The 23,768-nt window shown below is 35.3% G+C and overlaps 1 protein-coding gene across 1 annotated transcript in view; it reads left to right on the top strand.

The window, feature by feature from the left end:
* The window catches only part of AGMO (alkylglycerol monooxygenase), a 185,939-nt gene that overhangs the window by 95,607 nt on the left and 66,564 nt on the right, over positions 1–23,768 (top strand). Inside the window, exons 6-12 of the mRNA XM_058810784.1 lie at positions 339–405; positions 1,904–1,969; positions 2,075–2,154; positions 3,052–3,186; positions 3,678–3,794; positions 10,620–10,702; positions 11,835–11,940. Coding sequence (XP_058666767.1) covers positions 339–405; positions 1,904–1,969; positions 2,075–2,154; positions 3,052–3,186; positions 3,678–3,794; positions 10,620–10,702; positions 11,835–11,940 — 654 coding nt within the window. The remainder of the gene's footprint in view (positions 1–338; positions 406–1,903; positions 1,970–2,074; positions 2,155–3,051; positions 3,187–3,677; positions 3,795–10,619; positions 10,703–11,834; positions 11,941–23,768) is intronic.

Here is a 23,768-nt window from a genome sequence, read left to right as displayed (position 1 = left end):
CCCTGAGATTCCATCTTGTTATCAGTTCATGATTGCCAATTTTCTCAAAGATTCTCGTGGAATAAAGATAAAAACAATTCACTTTTAGATCTAAAGAAATTTGCTTCTGGATCAAAAGAAATTTAATTTATAACTTGTATTTTAATGTTTTTTAATGAAAATATTTGTAAGTTTAATACAGTGATATGGTTCAGAAAAAGATATTGCACTTCTGTCTTTCTGTGCAGTTCTCCAGAAGATAAACATCCTCTCTTTAACTTTTTCTTCTTTTCATTTCCCTAATTCTTCTTGGTCTTATACAGTATTTTCAAGTTCATTAAAACATTATATTTTTTAAGCTTATCACCAAGCTTGGGCCTCTGGAATGGATACTTAATACTCCCAGTCATCACAGAGTTCATCATGGTAAGATAAAAGTGAAACCTCTTATTCCTTTTTTTCCTCAGCGTCACTATTTGTATTGTAATAGTAATCTAGTAAAATTGTACTGTAAAATCAGTTTTACAAAAAGATTTTAATTTTGACCTCTACTTCAGAGGTGGTCCCTGTTCAGTTAGAAATTTCACAGTTTTAAAAAAAATATAATCAGAACTTGTATTTAATTTAAACATTTTTTTTGTTTAAGAATTATTATTGAGGAGAAATTAAGTCTGGATAACATGAACAGTTAGAAGACTTTGAGAAAAATATTCAATGTTTTTAGGTATGAAGAGTGATAGAAAAATACTTCATCCTTTCCTGGCTACTGAGTCATCAACAAACACTCTTTTGCACTCAAATTTAAGCACTGTTTATGTGGAAAATATGGCTAGGTTTTAGAAGAACTTTTAAATATTTTAGTGGAATTTGATTTCACATGTTTGAATGGTTGGTAAATCTCACTTCCCATTTATTTAAAAACTATGCATAATGGTTGATTTTTATCAGTATTCAGAGGCCTTCAAGACTGTACTGCATGTGTAAATTGTACTAATAACTCCACTGCATACTGAACAATGCCATGAGTGTATCTGAGACACAGAAGTGGATTTCACAGATGTCCTTAGCTCATTCAGTGCGCAGAGACAGTAAGTTAAAAAAAAATGAGGGAATGGAAGAACAGTTTGAAACAGACTCAAATGCAGTTGTATGTTCAGAGGATGTTACTCATGTTTATTGTCTCCTCACAATCACTGTATCCACAGCGGTGGTGCTGTAAGTGTCTAGTCCTTCAAATTTGCACAGCTACTGGTAATCCTCAGGGAGACACTCTGCTCTTATTTGCTCAGCTGTAAATCTGAACTAATGCTCTCATCCTGATTGGAGTCAAGCTAAATCATTATGGAGCTGATCAGGGGCTGTACAGTTGCTCCAGACTATCTCCACAAACTTAGGGATGTGTAACCAATGCTTCTTCACTCATAACTTTGAGAGGACTTCTTATATACAAATATATTCCCTAGAAAACGTAGAAGGATTTTTTCAGTTTTCCTCACACTGAAATTAATAGTGCAGGATCAGACATGTGACATAGAGGATAGAGACACCTGACAGATATTAATGAGATAAGTACACATATATGTATTTAGTATATATTTTCTTAGGTGTAAATTGATGGAATCATTTTTGTTTGCTTCTAAGTTTGTCTTTTATAAATATATTTTGACGTGGTTTCCTCTCCAAATTTCATAGAAATTTTGGACACGATGCATTTGATTTGTGTGTTTGAATCTGAACAGAAAGAGAGCAATAATCTATTAAGGAAAAAAATATATATAGAAGTACAAGGAGTGGTGGGTTAGCTGTCTTTTAAAGTTATTTTTAGATTATAATGTGATGCAAATAATGATTTTTTTCTTCATAATTCAGTTCCTAGTATTCTGATTTATCCTATTACTTGTCTCATAATTGATTTTTATTATAGGTAGAAATCCTTACTGCATTGACAAAAATTATGGTGGCACGCTCATTATCTGGGACAGGATATTTGGTAAGTAAAAGAAGGTGTTCTCTGTCATGTTGAATCGGTGTGGAAAAAATATGTATACTTTTGAATTGGATTGGTTGTCATTCTTTTGTTTTCTTCTTCCATCAGGAACATTTGAGGCCGAAGATGCAAAAGTTGTATATGGCTTAACACATCCAGTAAATTCATTTGACCCCATCATGCTCCAGGTGCTCTAGTTTTTATCACTGATTCTGATACCTTCAACATTCAGTCATATTCAAAAGAAACTCCTCTCTTAGGCACGGTTGAGGCCATCCTCCCATTGCTGACCAGTCAATTACATTATCTACATTTTCTTCAGTACTTCATTATGAGACAGCCATTTCTACTCACTGCACCGAGTATATGCAGAGCTTGTAGTAATAATGAAAATATATAACAGAAAAATTAACAAATTATTAGAACAGTGATATATAAGGTGTTGGACTGAATGAGGTGTTTTGCAGTGCAATAATAAATAGTGAAGCGCAGACAAAAACATGTAATAAAAAAAAAGAAAACTAATTAGTGTGGTGCTTCTTAGATTTATTAGTTCAGGTTTCACTTAAGCTAGGTAAAAATTCTCTGCAAAAACATGAGAAGCAGTGGAGTCCATATTTGCTTTTCATGATTGTTCATCCAAGGAGGAATCTCAAAGAAAGAGAAATTTTACTGTCAGGGCTGTAAAGTGGGAGGATGTGCAATTATATTCATTTCAGTCAGATCCTAAGTAATTTCATTACTGAGAGTTGTGTCATTTCAAGGTCCCAGTAACCAAATCATACTGCATAAATATATCTTTACAATATACCACTAAATACTCAGGAGTGATTACAGGAGACACAGATGGAAAAACAGATTTTTCTCTGAGCAGAAGTCATTGTAATCTTCACCAAATTAGCCAAGGGCTTCATATTGCTTTTGCCTGTTTCAGCCAGGTTTTTTGAACTGTCTTCTATTTCTAATTTATTCTCTTTAAAAGAGTTTGAAAAATCATTTATTTGAAAACTAAAAATTAATAAAATACAATGTTTTATTAATCTTTATTTTGCAAACAATGAAAAATTGCATGCCTTTTTTTTCAGTTACGTCCCTTGGCTCATATTTGGAACACATTTTGGGCCACACCTGGATTCTGCAATAAGCTTTCTGTCATATTCAAAGGGCCAGGCTGGGGACCAGGCAAACCTAGACTTGGCCTTCCTGAGGAAATCCCAGTGGTAAATAGAACATGCACAGGCTTTCAGTTGTGTGTAATTTACTTGGGCCTCTTAATGCTACTGGATCAATGTTAAAAACTCTACACATGCTATTTTAAATTAGCAAATTAGCAGTCATAAAGCATGGGGGAAGATGAATTGGGAAAAGAAACTGAAGGAAATGAATGTTTTAACTGTGGGGTTTTTTTTCTTTTTATTTGATGGAAAAAGTGTGTTTTTTAAGTTATTTTTTCATTATTCATTTCCTGAAGAGATTTTCAAATTTTTTTCTATGGAGTATAGTAATTTCTCCTTTTTTTTTTTCAGCTGTAGGCATGCACAAACACACAAAGTTAAACTGTCTCAAACTAGATAGTACATAAGTTTGACAGTAGATTATCTTTCTTCAATTAGCTGTCACCCCTTTTGTGCTTTAAGTATAAAGAATATTAAGGAGCAACTGGCCAGAACAGGTCACTTTTGAAAGCAAGTAACTGTTTTGCTTTACACAGATCACTGGAAAGGAAGTTCCCTTCAACCCACATGTACCAGCTTATCTTAATTGCTATGCACTTGTACATTTTGCTGCAATAGTGGACTTGTACATCGAACTTCTTGCTTCTATGACTGTAAGTAATTCCTTCCCTTATGAAATAATATTTCCTGCTAACAGCAATGACACACAACATGTTTAAATATTAAAGGATTGGGCAGCAGCTCTACAGCCAACTCATATCTTATGTGAACTACTAAAATAATAACTAGTTTCTGTAAAAGAATTCACCTAAATGGCTAAATATATAATTCGTGCTATTAAATATAAATTTGATATAGTTTAGTAAACAGTTTTAAATAACCATATCAGTTATTTACTTAATAGAAATATTTTGTCTAGAAGAAGTATGTGTCTGCTTCAGTTTTTAGTACCTCATAAGACTTGAAACTATGCAGTTTTAAGATGTTGAGATTGCTCATACCATTAGATGCCCAGGCTTTAGAGGGAAGATTGCAATGGCCTTGCAGTGCTTGCAAGGCTGGTGTCAGCATGAGTTCAGAGTTGGAGGAGCACAAAGTCAGGGCAAATTTTTCTTCCAATCTCCAACATACAAGAGCATTGATAGAAGCACAGCCAGGAGAGGTGTGTATTTATCACCACAGACTTGGCTGGTGGCATCTCCATGGTGACTGGTTCCTCTATGGATAGCTGGCAGCCTGTGAAGGTGAACTACCAGGCCATGTCCACCTAAAAGAAATGAGACATTAACTACTTACAGGGTTTCACATCCTTCCAAGCTCCCTTTTTTCTTTCTGTCTTTCTCCCTCATTTGCTAATGCTAAAATTTCAGAGTTATGAAGAAGGATTTAATGGATATAATATTCCCACAAATAAAGACCTTTCAAGATGTACAGAAACACCACAAAACTCTATTAATTTGATAAAATTCCCTTTGGTCTTCTTCTTAAGTCCTTTTTAATACCCCCTTAGTTAAAGAGCAGTGCTCTTGCTGTGTTTGTGTCACCCACATTGCCACAGGCACGCTGTAAACACCCAAAGGGCCCCCTGGGTTCTTCAGCCTTGTCCTGGCATGCTCACCTGGCAATCTCCAGCCCTTGGCCAGCAGTGGTCACTGTCCCCTGCCCACCTCATTGGAAACTGCAGGATTTGGCATTCCTGGTATAATATAGAAGTTACTTCAGGCATATTCTTTGGATTAGTATGGAGTTATTCTGTGTGCCATGTTTACTTCTGCAAAGGGTCACGCTGCAATTGCAGGGAATTAGGGGATTACTAAATCATCTGAAGCTTAGTCTATTATAAGGATAGGAAATTAAGCCAAAGGTATGAATAAATACCTCCAAAATACACAAGTCAAACAGTGTACCTGATTGCTAATGTTCCTGTATTGAGAAAAACCTCTGCAAGATTTTCCAGAGTACTTCTAGGTTCCTACATTTGCATAGGAATCAAACTCTGTGTTTGAGTTTTTTCCATTTGTTTCATTTTGCACTCAGATTGGTTTTTTGGTTTTTTTGTTTTTTTTTTTTTTTTTACTCTATGCTGTTGCTTTTAGCTGCCAGAATTAAGGAGTCTGTTTTTTTTCTATTTTGTTCTTTTTTCTTTTGGCCTTTTTCTGGTCCTGGAAGGAAAAATGGATGGTCCACATTATTTTATATGCTGGTAACTGCAGCTGTTTAAGAATAAGTAATAAAGAAAGTTGAAAAATGCACCCAAGCCCCAGATTATCACTAAATTCTTTCCATCGTGGAGGAAACGTCCTGAGGATCCTCCATTTATGAACTTACTGTAGAAAAGCAACTAGAAAATTCTCTGCACAAAACTGCAGGGTAATAAGGTAGTAAGGATAAGGGGAGCACAGGGGCCTGGAAGCACCTCATCTCAGGACATAAAACTTCAGCGTGGGTGTAAAAAGTGCTGGTCCCAAGGCACAGTTCCAGCATTGCTCTGTAGTACAGTGGAGAAGCTGTCATGAGAAGGAAGCTTGTGTATGAATAACTTTACTTGGCAAAAAACCTTTCTTCAATATCAGTTTTCCACTACACTGAGTTATGAAATGTCTATGGATACAACTGGAACGTTCTGTCTGGCTATGAATTATGTCATAACTGTGGCATAGCTCCATAAATGGAGAAAACTAACTGTTTTCCTCATCTTTAGGTATAAGTTCCATTTCATAACAGCCATAAGACACAGCACACAGCTATTACATTTCTCAAGTGATTACAGTTGCTCAGTGTTTGGTCTCACGCCCTGTAGAAGTGTTAAATTTCTCCATCCATAAAGAGCAACCATATACCTTCTGTCTGAATGACCTACATTTAACTTATGAAAAGAGCAAAACAGGAAAGAACAAATATATATTTTCCACAGGAGAGAGCATACAGTGTTTGTTTTCTGTATAGTGATCTGCACTACATCCAGCGAATAAAAATTGCTTTCTGAGCTCTGCACATCTAGATCTGATCCAAAGCTCCTTGAAGAAATGGGATTTGGATCAGTCCCAGAGAGAGTGCTAGGAGTGTAAAACTGCAGTACATTCAAAGCAAAAGTCTCATAGCTCCAGAACTTCAGTTATATTATAAATCAAAGTGAAGTGCACCTTAAACACATTTTGCAGTGTCTTTTTTTTATTGTTAATAGATACTATAACATTTACTGTGCTTATAATTATATTAATATGTGAGCAGTTTCAATGAGATGGAAATTAGTAATATAGATCTCTGGAAAGTTAAGAACAAATAATGTATCCATTCAGTAGGACATCACCAAATACAGTGTATGTAATATTGCTAAGAATTAACTTTTTTTTCCCTAGGAATTCTAAGTTAAAATAAATTCATACAGCTAATGACACCTAACAATAGAAAAAACATAGAATCATATTAGCATTCCTAATTTGAATGTATCTGATCATCTGATGTATGAGATCAGGGTAACTGTTAACTTATGAAATGTGCTGACTTCATTCCTAGAAGTTCTTTTGAACCACTGGACAAATCAGAATGATAAAATGCATCCATGTTATTCTTCCAAAGGAATAAAAAACCCTACTTCTTTGCAGTATAAAAAAATCAATTTTGAATATTTCAATGCTTATCTAAATACATATTTGAAATAACATTTCCTTTGTTTAAATGAATTAGTTTTTTCATTACTAAAAAACCATAAAATAATATGCTGTGGCATTCTGTTGATTACAAAGCCATGTAAACTTCTTACTAAATTCTATAATCCCCTTCCCCCCATTTTTTAAGGCTCAAAGATATTTTTAAATGAAATGAAAATCCAACAGAAATAATTTTTTCTGCTTGATTGTAGCCAATAACCACATTGCAGAGTTGTGGCTGACTTGTAATTGGAGAACCTGCTGTGGTCCCACATGCTTCTCTGTTTATACAAATACTCCAGTATATAAATACTAATTTATTTTTTATATATATCCATGCATACTATGTTTAGGTGGAACAAGGATGCTAACACTAATGAAGGTGTAAAAGGTACATTCTTTTTGCACTGCTGCTTGCAGTGCATAGATTTAATATATGATGTTAGTTTAGTGATATAACCCACTGACTATTTTGTTGATTTTGGTAGAGTAATGCCTAGAAAATGGATGCCTCAGCTGCCAGCATCCACTTCATAGGGTGATACATGTTTGAAAGCAAATAAAAGAATCAAAGCAGCATATTACTATACCACTGGAACTGTTAGAGAAAGTTAGTGAAGCAAACTAACAGTGGTAAAAATTACACTATATGGCTGCTTTTCTAAAAGATGTTATTCCCAATAGCATCATGGTGTATTTCACTGAAAATTTCTTGGTAATCCTTGACTGTGCCACACTGTGCTCAGGCATTACAGTGTCATGCTTTTGTGTGAATTTAATGATAACAAGTTTGAAATTAACCAGGATCTGCCAGTTGTGGTTTAGAGTCCTCCAGTCCCTCACATTCTGGGCCAGAGTGCATACTCACCATAAGGAGTTTTACAAATAGCTAGTGTTCAATATAGTATAGTTCAAGTAGGAGTGTGTCTGAAGAGAAATGGAAATTGGCCTGAAAAAACAAGTCTGTAAAATATGATCACACCTGGCTCAGGTAGTTATTATGCCATAGAACTTCCTATACCATTTTAACCATTTAAAGGCTTGTTTATATTTGAGTTTGATTTTTTAAAATGTTATAAGGTTGCTTCAGTTCTTCTGATTTATGAACAGACATTAAAATGTATTTCTATTCCCATTTTTTTTTCTGGAACTCCATGTTTAAAACCAATCTGAAATTTATTAATTTCCTGTCAAGTTCTTAGTCTGTGCTTTATTCTTCTGTGTTAGATATATGTGGGGGATAATTTTAATTCTTTTTCCTGTTCTAGTAATGTAAATTATAATATATCTTTAAGCTAAGAAAAAAGTCCTTGATTAGAAGTTATGGGTAAAACCACCACTAAAATATGACCCTAAATTGTCTGCTTTTGGGAAGTGTTCCCATCATCCACTTAAATCCAGCTCTTAATGCAGTAGTACCAAATGTAGTTTTTAGGCTTGCAGTGTAGTTAATGGCAAGAAATGGAATTCCTAAAGTGCTTAGCTTATTCCCACATTCCCAGTGTGCTCTCTCCACAAGTTTCAGCAAAAGCTTAGGTTAATAATGGGTTTTTGGGCACTTCAGTGAACTTAAAGGCAGGTAGAATGAATCAGCATTATCTTATCTGCTGCTGTCAGTTTTCTGCAGCTGGAGTCACAAGGAAACCCAGATGCCTGGGACAAGCTAGAAGTTTGGGATCACTGGAAAGACAGAAAAGTTTGAAATCTTGCAGCTCTTTAAAACTGGAAACTAGGGACACCCTTGCTCATTCATAGCATGTACTGTTGAATCCTTCCTGAAGACAGATATTAGTACTTGTATGAAAACCATTGCAGTTTTGTTCATTTTCCATAAAGTGTGATCTTAGCCATATATTGTAATGTAGCTACTCCATGACTTGATGAAAATCTGGATTTGATGTTTAGTTCTCTTTCCTGCCTAAGATACAAAACCTTGCTTCTCTAGTGCTCTGCCACTGTGGGAGCATTTTTCAGGCAGTCTGCAGGACCTGGTACACCACAGAGGAAACAAAGAAAAATCAGACCCACCTGGCAAGAATGAGTAGATTTTAAAAAAGGTGTAATTTTTCAGCTTAAAAGTGAGGACAGTCTTTAAGGAGAAAAGTCTTGAATTTCAATCTTTGTTCCCTGGAAAACCCCTTTATTAGACAAGTAACAACCATTGAAAAGCCTGTCAAAGCATTTCTAAGAAATTTATGGGTGAGTTCCCTTATGCCTGTGCCAAATCATATTTTTCTTCGCTCACTTCTTGAATTTTTGTATGAACCAGATTGTACAGGAAGCTGAAGTAGAAGTTGAACTCAGTATGGCTAGATGAGCAGTTAAAGTACTCTTCATTTAATTAAATTCAAATAGAATCCGTGCCTGATTTTTACAAAAAAGCTCTTTCCAAACATTTTGTCACTTGAAAACAAATTTCTCCTATTGCTAATGATGAAAAGTTTATCATAAGGAGGAATGGAGCAGATTGGTAATGTGGAAATGCAGCAATAAGTTTGATTCTCACCTGGTACAAATTTGTGCAACAGAGTGGCTTGACAGGTGTCATTTGTGAGAACTGTGTTCTGGCTTGTAAACTGGTGAGGCTGCTGTTTAGCTTGCCCATTGCTGGGATTGAGTTTTCTTTGTTCAATAACTGTTGAGGATATCTAAGTAGGTGTTTGTGATGCTTCAGTAAAACAACAGAAACCCGCCCAGACTGTGTGGTTTGATGTGTTTTGCAAACATGAGCACTCTAAGTTCACACAGCTGTAAAACTTGAGAGTATCCTCCTGTGGCCTCCCATGCTCACAGATACTTACCTTAGATCTCTTTGAGGGGTTGGGGCCATGACCGAAGGAAGTTGGGCATGTCACTGAATGGGATTTATGGAAATCAGGGCAGACATTTGTGGAGTTTTATTTTTCCAATGTGTGCAAATGAAGCGCAAGATGCTGTTCGTAAACTCTTTTGCTGCTGAAGCAAGAAAAGATTTCTATAACTCAGTCAGATCCAATACTTTTGTTTTGTTTTAATAAAATACAATCAAATTAAATTAAAAGCTTTTCAAAACTAATATTTGAAACAAAATCAGGGAGGGAAAAAAGGAAACGGATTAAATATTTGATTTTCAAAGGCATCTGTATAGAATACAAAATAAATATTTATTAAATTTTAAAAATTCCAACTTTACAGTCAAAACAATTTCTGTTTTTATGAATTTTGTTTATGTCATTCTGATGTAAATTTTAAGGACAGAAGTCCTCATGCTGCGATTCATCTAAATACTCATGCACATGTTAATGTTTAAAAGTGTTTTAAGTCTGATTGAATTTAATGAGATGAGCTAAAAAGTTGGGAATCAAGTGTCAAGTTGTCATGAAGGGAAAACATTAATTTTGTCTCATCTTAAACATGATCATGTCATGTGAGCTCTTATTCTCACCAGTACATTGGCATTTTTGTCCAGTGGAATTCAAAGATGGCTATTGTAAAGACCTGGTAACATAATATGACGTTTAAAGAACAGAGCTGCTGGGATTTTTATCTAGAAGTAAGTTTGTTCCCCCTTGAGTAGAGTCAAAAGGAAAACAACTTCGGGAAAAAACACATAGGACAGAAGGAGACAACATTAAACATTAATACAGTATTCAGGAACCAACTGTGAATGTGGTTAATCTAGGTATGAGTGCTACCCATAGCAGATTTTTTTCCTAAAATTTAAAGTAGCAAATTACATTAAAAGAGGACACTTGCTTCACTCAGTGAGTAAGTTAAAGCTACTGTTCTGTAAAAACTCCATTTCTCTCCAGATTACTCTAAATGAATTTTTTGTCTGCCTTTTAACAGATGTTGTCACAGGGAGCAGTTCTCTTGAGAATTGGCTTTATCATTCTGTCCCTGGCATCTTTTGGACTACTTATGGAGAACAAGTAAGATACAAAATATGTGGAGTTCTTTATTCTTTCATTATGGGTTATTTATAACTCTATGTAAATCTCAGAAATTATATCGATGAAGAGATATAATCACCCAGACACATGGCTGTCTGTTACTAGAAAATAACACATGACTAGCCAGCACCTAAATCCAGGATTGTTCCCATAGCAAGAAGGGACTACATCTGTGTAGAAAACCTTGCAGAAAGGTTTTGGGATGGGCTCTTCACGTGTTCCTCTGTGCTTGCATGTACTGGGGCCATTCCTCTGGGTTTGGGACCGTGGCAGGTGAATGGGACCTGCCAACTGTCTGAGGCTCTTCAAGGTCAGATTGTGTGAGCCCTGTGCAGCAGGCCATAAGTGCCAGACACCGTGATGGTACATGAAGGGCACACAGTGTAGCTCAGAGTGAGCTCAAAATCATGTGAAAGATGGTGTAGACTTGAGACTATATGTCATCACTATAGCTTCAAATAAAATTGGATCTTGAATACACCAGGCCAGTGAGATACATTATGAAGTAGTCTATATGGGCACTGTGGTGCTAAAGAACAGTAAGTGGCATCCAAATTTGCTTGCAAAGAACTTATTTGCTCTGACAGAGAAGAAATGTGGAGTAGAAGTTTCCTTTGAGACTGAGGCGCCAGTTCTGCTTTGCACCTGCTGTTCAGTATGTTTTCAGAAAGGAATACCTTTCACTTTTAAGGACTGAATAGTTTAATTCAGGATAGGTAAAAATCTGTCAACATGCCAGACATGTGAATTACCTAGGGAGTTAATAAAGAGGCATTAGTAAAAATTTATGGAAGTAGACCACTGAAAATATTCCGAACTACTTATGTAGCAGTTCTCAGAATTTTGTTGTGGTAATTTTTGAGATCAAAGGACAGTAAGTAAATAGACAGCTCCATTTTTGTTAGTTCAAATATATTTTGCAAGTACTGGTATTCTCACCACAGCAAATTCATGGTTGTAAGTCAATGTAAGGTAAATACCATAAAAACTTAAAGAAAGATGACTAGATGTAAGTGGAGGACATCACAAACTAATTCCATTTTCTCTTTGTCACTGAACTTAGCAAAGAGGAAAAGATTAGATGTTAATCTGAATTGATTCTCTTTTCTAGGTCCAAAGCAGGAATTTTGGAAATCATCCGCTGTTTAGTCTTCATAGGTGCTTACGAGCTTGGCTACTTTAGGAGTCATTTTTCCTTCTTGGGCTATGCATATAAGGTAAGACATTTATTTTAAAATGTCTGTGCTTATTATTCTAGATTTTTTTATCTTTCTCCAGAAAAGAAACACTAAACATTTGCATTTTGCTTCCTTATTTTTCATTATGCTATTTGAATAGAGTATGATTTTTTTCTTATCTCATTATTTTTCACTTTTTATGATTATTTTGTAAGAAAATTATTCCAGTTCACTACTGAGATGCCAGTTATCCTTGGAAAAAGAATGCATTTACCACTTCTTGCAAAAATAATTTACTTGTGATCACATGCTTTGAAGTGAATAATAGTAATGCACTGCTGATTTTCGATTGTTTAATTCTCCTTTAATGGGAGAAATATGAAAATTCTTGGAGGCTGGAAGACTTAAATATAACTTTAATCCTGTGCCTCAGAAGCAGACTTTTAGCCATTGGCAAGGAGTGGATACAGGACAAAATAGACCTATGGTCTGATATGTGTGGTTACTTTTGTGTTCTTAGCATTCACTTTTATCCTCTTCATGCCTTTTGCTTTTTATTATTTTCATTTCCAGTACAGTTTGTATTTCATATCTCTTTTAATATTATCACAATGAAAAAACAATAATCATTGTTAGTATTCCTATCTGAACAACATAAGCTACTTACTATTGGTTACCAGGAAATAATGGTTATTCGTAACCAACAATGTTAAGAATGGTTGGCTGGATTGGCAGAATCTCATCAGAAAGTTAATCTTTTGGCTTAAAATCAGAAAAAAATGAAATTAAACAGTAGGAATTTAGACTCAGGTTCAGAATGGTTCCTTTGACTTCAAACATGGAAAATTTATAGCATCTTTCCCAGTTAGAAGTCGTCTCGCTTCTCCTGCTTTTCTAAAAGAAATTAAATTAGAAAAATTTAAAAAAAAAAAAAGTCTGCTGCTGCTGTGGGTCTGGGAGGTTTTTCTGGGGTTTTTTTGGGTTTTTTGTTTTGTTTTGTTTTGTTTTTGTTTTTTTTTTTGTTTCGCTTTTTTTTTCTGCCTGTGTTGGAAAACAATATCTATTAGACAATATTTAAAGCTAGATAAATGCCAGTAATTGAGAATTGTTTCATTACTTCCCTGCCCCCCTTGTTACATTGTCAAAGGTGTGGTGTGTAAATCGAAGGGTTCTTGAATTCCTTTGATAAGAGTCTGCAAGAATTTAGCAGGTATTTTAAGAGGTTTACTTAAATATTATTTGAAAATTGCTTGTAAAATTTCCTTAGTAGCCTAATACAGTAGAAGGGCTTGAAGTGACAAATTCTAAAATTTTGGAACAATTTACCTTGCCCTTGAGACATAGCTTTCAGACTTGAATTATTTGGCTATTCAAACTGAACTCTGTGAGAATTATGTCATTATATACACCCTCAATACCTGCCCTGCTGGTATTTTTATTTATATATATTTATTTATATATATTTTTTATTCATATATAAAAATGTCTCTTACTAAGAAATGAGTAGAAGAAAAATATTAGATTAATATTCCTATTGTTTATAGGGAATTCTATAGCTTCCTTTTCTTTCATGAAGAAGAAAATAAAATGAAGTGGTTCTTGCTCTGTTCTTTATATGTTTCTGTCATTAAAAGAAATAATTCATTGTCATCTTGAGTTCTTCTCTACTGTACTTTCCTATACTTTCTTCCTTGTGTTTGTTCCTTCATCCTTCATATTACAATTCTTTTTTTAGTCTTTTGTTTGCCACTGACTACGTAGCCCATTTTTTACAAGAAACAGGACTACTTCTACACAATTTTTCTTTGAAAATACTGAAAAAAATAAGTGTCTTTCAAATAATTTGCTCTTGGGCAAACCAGAATAGGTATTGTTTCTGAGTGATGCCAGTATTTTCACCCTTGACATTTTCTCACAAATCAACAATTTCATTATATTAATAGCTTTTGTGATCATACAATAATAGAATAGTTTGGATATGAAGTATAAAGATCCTCTAGTCCAATCCCCTTCAATTAGCAGAGACATCTTCAACTACATCAGGTTGCTCTGAGCCCCAGTCAACCTGATTTTGAAAATTTCCAAGGATGAGGCACCTACCACCTCATTGGACATTTTTTTCCAGTGCTTCACCATCTTCACAATAAAAAATGTTCTCCTTTTTGCAGTCTGAATATTTGTAATGAACTTCAAAATGTCCCTCATTTTAAAATTAATGACCTACTTTTAAAATAAATGATACACTTTTGCTCCCAGTGTATTATATGCATGGTGGGCATGTTCTTATGGGTCTAATAGAATTTGTCAGGAGATTTTTCAGTTCATGTTAAAAAGTCTTCAAACAGTAATGTCTTGCCTCAATATTGACGTGATCATTTTGAAACAGCAGTACCAGAAAGCATAGGAAATATATAAACAGATGGTTTCCCCAGAAATTAGGTCTAAAATTTATCCTAAAAAATGTTTCTGTTCATCATTCGAAGTTGTTTATCCTTCATAACATAATAACATAGGTAATCTGCTTGATTTTAAACTTCCTTTGCTCTGTTTCACTTTCAAGTTCTCTTACAAATTTTAAGTGTAAATTGAAACATTTAATTAATAATTTTGTTTTCCTCATGTAAATATCTTGTCTTTAACATACATTTATATTTAACTGACTTTGGTCTTTTTAATCTAATATTTCTAGTAGTCATAACCAGAAATATCCTCGAAGATGTTGTCTTTACATCTTCATCCTTGTGTGTTACCAAATTAACAATTCTTTAGTAATCCATTGTTAAAGAATGAAAGCACAACATCATGTAAGAGGGTTTGTGTTGACTTTTTCTATAAATTAAGCCTTCAAGGGCATGATTACTTAAGGATAAAGAAGTGTTTTAAGAATCTAACAATTCTTTCTCAGAATTCTTAAGTTAATGGTGCACATTGCAGCAGATAAGTGCAAGACTGATTTTACCAACAGCATGTTCAATAATGAGGGATAAAGTATGTTACTGTTTTCCATATGTGTGGGGGATTTTCTGCTACTATGTTTCATATGTTCCTATTTCTCAGACTACTTTAGGATCAGTAAAGATTTCTAAAGAACATAGCCTTGCAATACTATTTGAAGGGTATTCTCATTGCCAAAAATAGCTGCTTTAAACTGAAAATTACTGTGTTTGGCTCATAAGGAGACTTGACAATTATCTGAATTACTGCATTGGAAGAACACCTTCTGAGGGGAAACTAAGTGGGAAATAAAGAAGAAATGAGAGAAAACTAGGGAGCCAGTTAGAGAGGGGAGAAGAACAGAGGAAACAAGGAGCAAGCCTTTCCCACTTTGTGATTAGATTAGCTCAGGTGGACATGAAAAAAGCATCTGATGATGGCAATCTGAGTAGAAGGAGCAGTCTTGCCCTCTGGCTCTTACCCTCCTTGCTGTCTTGCTAACTGGCTTTGCTAGCAGGACTGACTAAGCCAGACAAAGATTTTTTTCAGGTAAGTGATGCAACTTGCTGTGGAGCAAGAAAGTTTCTTAATGCTGGGGCTCAGGGAAGGAGGAAGCAAAATGATGTTATAGTTGTGTAAGAAAGAAAGACTTCTGCTAAAGCTGCAGTCTTAATATGTTGTTTTCTATGTCTACAGTCAAGTAAAGCCAGCATTGACTCCATCAATGCTTTGAAATTGTGTGTTACCAGACTTGGTTCCTTATGAAAATTATGTTATTTTTCTGATAATTTAAATGTATTTTCCTCCCTGCTATTGTATTTGAATTCATTATATGATATACTCATGGGGATCCCTCCCAGTGTCCTTTTCTTCTCCAAGAAAATAATTTGAAGCTATCATCACTACAAAAGTGACCACAGGAGGTGGAACAGTGTACATTCCTCAGCATGCATTTTCTGTTCCTTTTCCTGTATATATTTCATATGGATGATTAGGTCAATGTGGAAGGGGGAGTGATTTTTTTTTTGTTGTTGTTTCTTTGTTTGAGGTTTTATGTGTTATTTGTTTATTTAAGAAAAAAGTAGTGATATATGAGGAAATTTTTATATCTTAAGAAAATTATTTTGTGGGTGGAGGTCAATAAAAACCTCGGTGACAGGGAATATATTTGACTGGTTTGAAGACCTGGTGTGTTTCTTTTGAGAATCTGTGCTGCCACATCCTATATTAGTTAGCTTTCTTTAGGCTGATTACTTCATGCCTGCGTAATGTGATGATTGTGTGTATTACTAAAGCCAAATCACTTTCTGTCAGACTGGGACTGGAGCCTCCTAACCACCTGGAGGTAGCAGAAAACATTGCTTGTGTGTTCAGTTATGTGACAGTTCAGCAGGCACGATATGTAAAAATAAATCTGTGATGATGGTCCACCTCTTTAAAGAGTTTCCATCCAACTGCACTGGTTTGGCACCAGCCAGCATATTCCATGAGCTGAATTTGGTCAAACACTGGCTGTTATTTGACAGTAGTGCTAATGAGGAGCAAGTAGGAATGAGAGCCATTGACATGTTGTTGGAACTCTTGTTTTAAATATTTTCACCAACTCTCATAGTAGCTGCAACTCAGACTTAAAATAAGAGGCTAGGAGTGAGGAAGAGGGAGGAGGAAATAGATGTCTGTCTTGATGTGTTTATCTTTTACCTTTATTGTAACTAAGGCATTGTATCTAAGAGTTAATCTTTTCATCCTTCTGCATCGCAACTTAATGAGCTGCCTGGCTATGCCACGTTGGCTGGCATGTGTTAATTTACAGGTAGGAAGGACAACAAATCTAGGGCAACTTGAGTGGTGGAAAAGAGAGAAAAAGGGAGGTTTTATACATGTGTGATGTTTTAAATTAATAACTTGTTTTCTTTTCTATGTTGGTATGTGGTACATTAGAAATATAACCAGCTTTGGAAGATATACAGAATCTTGTGCTGCAGGGTGTAATTCAGCCCTTAACTAATGAAGGTAGAAATGAGCTTTATTGTGGTCAAATAGCTTATTTGCTCCTCCAGAGTATCTAAGCATGGTAGATGCATCTGTTCCAAAAACTTTTGGAGACATTATTCTGTACCAAATGGACTGTTTCCCTAATCTTTGATGCAATTCTGGTATTTCTTATGGCATAGAATCTAATTGGTCTGGATAAAATATAAAATATCTCTTTATTAAAAAACTAATTTACACTGTATCATGTGTTCTACAGAAGTCCCTCTTAATGTGATATATTATCACACTACTTATTTTTCCTTTCATCATACAAAGAGCTGCTGTTACCTCACTTGTTTCTTAGTATAATTTACCAGTGTTGGAATACTGACTTATGAATACAGACATAAAACAAACATTTACTCCTAAGAACTTATTTCCACATCAACGATAGTTTTCTGCTATGTAGCATTTTTTCTTGGTCCCTCGTTACGATCATCTGTGCCACATTTCAAAGAGCCGCGTGTCCCATATTTGGTTTCCATTAAGGTGAAAACTCCATGCCCTGTGCTGTGATTTATGACCTCAGCATTTATGCAGTCTCTATGCCATAACTAGATTGGCTGGTGTATTTCAAATATATTTTAGAAATGAAACTGGGGATGGAAGGAAACTCTGCTGCCTATGATAAAAAGCCTTGTCAACACACATGGAATTAAACAAACACGCGTTGTAATCGTTTTTTTCTATGTTAGCTTCATTCAGAAAAGTTTGCTATGCCATGCAGTGTATCCCAGGGACTGGACTTTTAATATTCTTGACAACTGCCCTAAGGGGAATAATGTCCCTTAGAAAAAGTCACAGTAAAATCTGGCAGTAGATTAAGTTAGTTTCCACTTAGGTGTGACAGCAGAGTCATTACTGATTTTAGACTTAGCCAGTTTGAGAGTCAGCTTCACCACCATCAACTAAGGACTATGATGTATAGTTCCAGATGCTCTGGCCAATTGACCGTAAAATTGCTCTGCATTTCTGGCAGAGCAGTTGAGCTGGAGCTTTTAAAATCTCCACTCCCTGAGCTCAACACCCTTCCCCCTCTGCTTAAAAGCTGCTCATTATTCTTCTTCTGCCCGCTGATCTTGGTAAAAGAAAAACTTCTGGAATCAATTAGAAGTGTCTGCGCTTGATGAGATTTGCACGTGAGTTCGGAATTGCGAGGCTTTGATAGTGTCAGCCAACAGCTGCAGTTTCAGGTGGTAAATCTGGGAAGGAATTTTCCAGGGTTTATTTACAATCATAAAATAAAACAAAAATCAAGACAAGTTGGAAACCATCTAATGTGTTGTTAAAATGAAGCCTGAATTGGGTTATATAGTTATTTAAAAAAAAAAAAAAAGTAAACTGGCAGTTTATTATCAGGATCTTTTCAATTACCTTGCAATTACTAGGCTGTACAGAGCAGCTGTAATAAAATGCAAGCTATGGTCTGCTTGCTGTAGTTTTACCTATGAAAGAAGCATCTGCTATTACTTTTGTCACTTTAATTGTTTGACAAGACAAGGAGGTAGTCATACTTAATAGAAATCAGAAGCATGCAGCCAAAGATAAAGCAAAGTAGTTCTCTGAACATAGAAAATACATCTTAACATATACTGACTGAAATTTTGTGTTTTCTTTTGTCAACACTTGCTCTCATAAACTTTATTTTCTAACCCTTCTTATCCCAAAGCAGTCAGTGATTAGCATGTAGCTGTATGCAGTTTGCATTTTAAAAGTGACAGCCATGCCAATGAGATTATTAATGTTCAGTTGTCTATCTGAGGGTGTCTGCAGAAATGAAGCTCTAGTATTTCACACATCTTGTTACTAATGTAATTTGGTTTGTAAGTCAAAGCAATTTTTTTCTGTAAGACAGTAATCCTACAATCCCTGTCAAATTGCACTCTTTTCTACATCATAATAACACATGGATAATGATAAAGATCTCCATACTAGCGAATCACTTCACTGATATTAGTCCCTAGTGACAACTGACATATTCCACATGGGTAGATATTTGTCTGTGTAACTGTAGTTGAAGTACTAGAGTATTTTTTTTGGGTTTTTGGTTTTGTTTTTGGGGTTTTTTTTGTTAATGCACAAATGCATGAATTTGTTTCATACCCTGTATTTCCACATATGTGAAAGACTCATGCTGACAGAGCTGTTGCTTATTGATCACTTTGCACTCTCATAAATGTTACATTCAAAGTTGATTTAAAATGTCATGTAAAGTACATTGCAATGTCAAAGAGTCAAAGGCAGGGTAAGATGGGCAATTCGTGTGTCCTGGATGAAAGACATTGGCTTACTTGTGGAGATTCCCCTTCCACACAGGTCATGTGAGGAGAAGCAGAATATGCGGTCTGAGGAGTGCAGAAGGGCTCTCCCAGCCATGAAAAACACCCCTGAGTGGGCAAACTCCAGCTGCACTGTGCATGGCCAGTGTGTGTGTGTGTGTGTGTGTGCTCCCTGGGCTGTCTTTAGCCCATCAAGCTCACCCACATATCTGGGCTTGTCAGCACAGCATGATACTCAAAATTAGTAGACTCTTTTCCAAAACTAGATAGCTTACCTCCAAAACTATTGTAAAAGGCAAGTTACATGAATTATCCTAAAGACAGAAGAGTGGTATCTCTGTTCCCAAGACCACAAATACAAATGACTTAGTTTGAATTTTATCTTCAAACATGATAGGCAGAGGGATTGAATTAACTTTTAAGAGATAAAAGCTGTAGTGAAACAAGCTGTTTCTGATGTGGAAAAGATCTGGGTTTGGCACATACAAGGTGACCACAAAGAACCAACCTGGTATTTAAACTATTTTGGATATTTCTATCTTGTACAGTTTAAATAGAGAAACCCCAAATATTAAAAATACATACAGTCCGGGATTACTCAATATTTGCATCTTGCAATGGAAATGGTAGCAGACTCTTCTTCCCATAAATGTCTCTCCCTACATCTGGAACAGTGAGCAGCTATGAAAACTTAACATTTCTACAACAGAATTTTTTTGTAGGACACACAGATTTGGACTTAATTTAGCTCACTGGAAATCCTAATCAATACATTTGTGTAGGAATGCAGAAATTAATTCAAAATGTTCTATAATATGTTTTATTACTTTTTAAAATTATAAATGCTATCTTCTGCTCAGTCTATTTTTTTCAGAAGCTTCTTGTGAACACTAAAGGAAGAAAAGCATAGTAAAAGTTGAGCCTCTGTTTTCCTATTAGCAGCACCTGAAATAACTACAGAGACTGAAAACTAGTTCATGACATCTGGGCAATTGCATGCTAAATTCTAACCAGCCAGTGCCTTTTGTCTAAAGTGGGCAATAGATCAGTAAGATAAAATCAAGCCATTATATGTGCTGTGATTTATTTCCTTTATTACTGCCTTATTACATCATTCCCATGCAGAAGTTCTGTTTTCTATGATGTTTAGAGTCAGGGCATAGGAGAATATAGAGAAAGCAACAATGCTATATTTGATTTTATATGTGGGTATTACGCAGCCCAAAGAGAATGTTTTAAAATTTCCTTTTCTTGCCAATGCCAAATAAAAATTGCCTGATGAAAGAAGATTAGCAAATGCTGTGTTTAACAACTGATTACCAAATGCAGAACACACAAAACACTTTGTATGTTTAAAAGTTGGAAATAGGTGTTATGAGAAAAAAAGTAAATATAAAGCTCTAGTTATCACTTGAAACCAAGGCAAAATAATACAGCAACCCTCTATAGAGTCTGGGAGTGATCACATCTGTCCTGACAGAATTTGTTTGGTTTATCTTCATGTGGAAACCATGAAATGTTTGAATAGGTTGTTTATTTTGCTGGTTGGAAGCTAATACAGTTGAAGATGCCTGGTTTCAGTTTGAACATTCCAGATTTTGTTTTATGGAGAAAGGGATGCTATATTTTTTCCCTAGCTATTACCTGAATTCATTGCACATCTGCATGTTACTATACCTCTCTACATCTATTAATTTATCCTGGTTTTGGTTTCATGTAGTTTGCCTACAAAGAGTGGTCAGATACTAGGAAACAGCTCTAAGTGGTAGTGAAGCAGGATGCTGAGAGGCAGAGTCTGGCCATTAACTACATTGTTTTATACCTACTTCATAGCTCTTCCCACTTCCTTTTGAGACCAGCTAGCGAGTTTATCACATTTTAGGGAAGATAACTGTCATTGCACATACATAAAAGAGCCTATCCTGCTTGTGCTTGCTGTGTAAGCAGTGAGTTGAGTTGCCATAATCATGGCTGAATTCCTGGTCAATTCTTTTTTATGGTCTTATAAGTGAAACCTATTAGTGAAAAAGTTACCTTATTTAGAGAAGTCAGGAGGGGGTTATATATACAAATCTTTTAAAGTTCTTTGTCATTTTCAGCTGAGAACATTCTAGCACAGGATGAGAAGTGTTCTGGACTGTAATTCCAACATTTTTTTGGGCTATCTTTGCTTCTAATGAAAGTGTTGCCCTAAAGTGAATCCATTCCAAATGTATCTTTCTGTATTGTGTGTGTGGGGGGTGATCAGCTCCTGGGGTTATCTGAGTCTTGTTAAACTGCATCCTCAGACCATAAAACATGTAAAAAGCAGGAATTCATCTGTCAGACTTGTGAATTGGACCTAAAAATGTGTTACCAAGATACCAACTACTGAGAAGAGCTTCTTGCTAGAAGCAACTTGCTAGTATTTGCCTTGCCTTCTGGATAGCAGTCTAAAATATACAGTTCAATAAAAAAACATGGCATATGCTTTGATATGTTTTAACAACTACTGAAAATAGCTGAGACTTTTCTGAATAAAAGGATACAGAATTCCTTACTCCTTCTCTTCCCTTTTATTACTTTTGCTTTTTTTTTTTTTTTTCCTGTGTGTGAGAAATGAAAAGATATTAAAGGAAAATGGAGAGGATTAGGGAAACTTTTTCTAGTTCTCTAACCAAATCAAAATAAAATTAAACCTATAAAATATTTTCAGGTCCATGAAAATTGGAAATCACTTTTTATACAAAATGTTAAGACAAACATAAACAGGTGTGAGATTCAAGGTGAGTAGTTAGAATGTTTCATCCTACCTGGGTTGATACACTTATTTCACTTCGGGTTTTTTTTGTTTTTTTCACTTCAATATTATAAAGTAACAATAGTCAAATAGCAGAACAAATTATTGCAAATAGTAGAACAAATTATTGCCTGAAACAAAAGCATCTCAATCAAACTTCCTGGTTTAAAATAAAGTCAAAAATCTTCAATTTGCTTTGAGTTCATTCATCTTGAAATAATACATTTCAAGAAAAAAATTCTTTGTTTCAGTTGTCCAATCTCTACTTTTAAGAGCAGAGAGAGATAAGTGAGTGTTTCGTCTGAGGGACTATCTGAGGATCTTGCTGTTGAAAGTAAGAAGCTTTTCATTGACAGAGAGATATTTGAAAAAGCAAACACATCTAGTTTTAACACACTCCTGGGTATTGCTAGGACTTTAGTGCCTTGGATTCAGGTCGGCTTTTTCACACTTCACATTTTTTTAGTTACATTACTCAAGGGTAGCTCATCTGAAACAGATAAGGAATTCTAGAGTATTCTGATTAAGATAGTGATAGAACCAATATTGTTATATAGCTATAATTGTATTATAAATTGGTGCAATCATAATTTGATGTTTTCAGGACTCTTATTGGACTATTTATCACCTTCTAAGTAATCGCTAATTTCTGCCAAGTTCTTATAAAATAGTCTTAATCCACTAAATGAATCAAATCTGTTCATTCCAGTGAACTCCTGACTAGTGGAGAGTTAAGAAGGAGGAAACAGGTTCTTTAGTGGATCCAGGTTTATTTTTTTGGCTTTGCAAGCTCTCTGGCTTTCACAACTTATTAGCATCAAATAAAAATCAAAACCATCGGATTGCAAAAACAACAAAAATAATAGCTGTGAAAGCAGTGTGCAGGCAAAACTGGTCCATTTTTCTTAGACAGTCCAAATAAAATCTGCCTGAATAACTACTTTGAATCCTCTACTGTTTTATTTTGAACTTTTGAGGACTAAGTTGCATGATCTTCATGATTTTATTTTGCTTTGTACAATAATTCATACTAATAAACTCTACACAGAAGCATATTTGGGCATATATGCCAGTAATTTCAGAGAACCCATAATAGATTTGGCAGGAGAGATTCTGCTTTTCAGAACTGTACATGTGTGGACAAATCTTTGCCACTTGGCTTAGACAGAGTCTTTGGAATGTAAATGCTCTTTGGAAAACTGTTGTTGAAAGGGAACCATGTTGTTAGCTTAATTGCTAAGAAACAAGCTAGGCTTGATACCCTTCAAAATTCTGCTGAATGACTCCTCTTTCAAGGAAAACAGAAAAACGGTTGTGCCTTCAGTCCAAAGTGTGGTCCTTTGGTAGAAAGATGAGAAAATTTGTTCCTATCAAGTATATTATCAAACAGACAAAAGATTAAAGGTGTAATGGAAAGGAAATGTCATGAGGGATGGCAGGCACAGACTGTCCCCAGACCATGCAGGGCACACCTGGTCCAACGAGTACCTGTAATGGTCTAGGAGAGAGGGTAAAGGTGGAAAGCAGGGAGGATCTGTACATTCTCCCAAAGGCTGTTATTACTTCATTTGTTAAGGATCCGAATTATTAGATTGCTCATGGGAGCCCACTCCTACAATGCTGTAGAATTCATGTTTTTCAGAGTGGGAAATAGAGAAGAACCTTGGGTTTGTATGGCATTATCTGCAATTATTAATTATCTTATTTTAAATCTTTCCAGCCCACATGCCCTGATTTCTAAAGTCTTTAGACAAGTCCTTGCAGGCAGATTATCTCTGTAATTTGGTGACAATGTCATGGAATCATGGTCAGACACACAGGCACACACTTACCTTATTTTC

Source organism: Ammospiza caudacuta, chromosome 1 (assembly GCF_027887145.1).
Source record: "Ammospiza caudacuta isolate bAmmCau1 chromosome 1, bAmmCau1.pri, whole genome shotgun sequence".
NCBI lineage: Eukaryota > Metazoa > Chordata > Aves > Passeriformes > Passerellidae > Ammospiza > Ammospiza caudacuta.
This window is presented reverse-complemented; position numbering and strand designations above follow the sequence as displayed.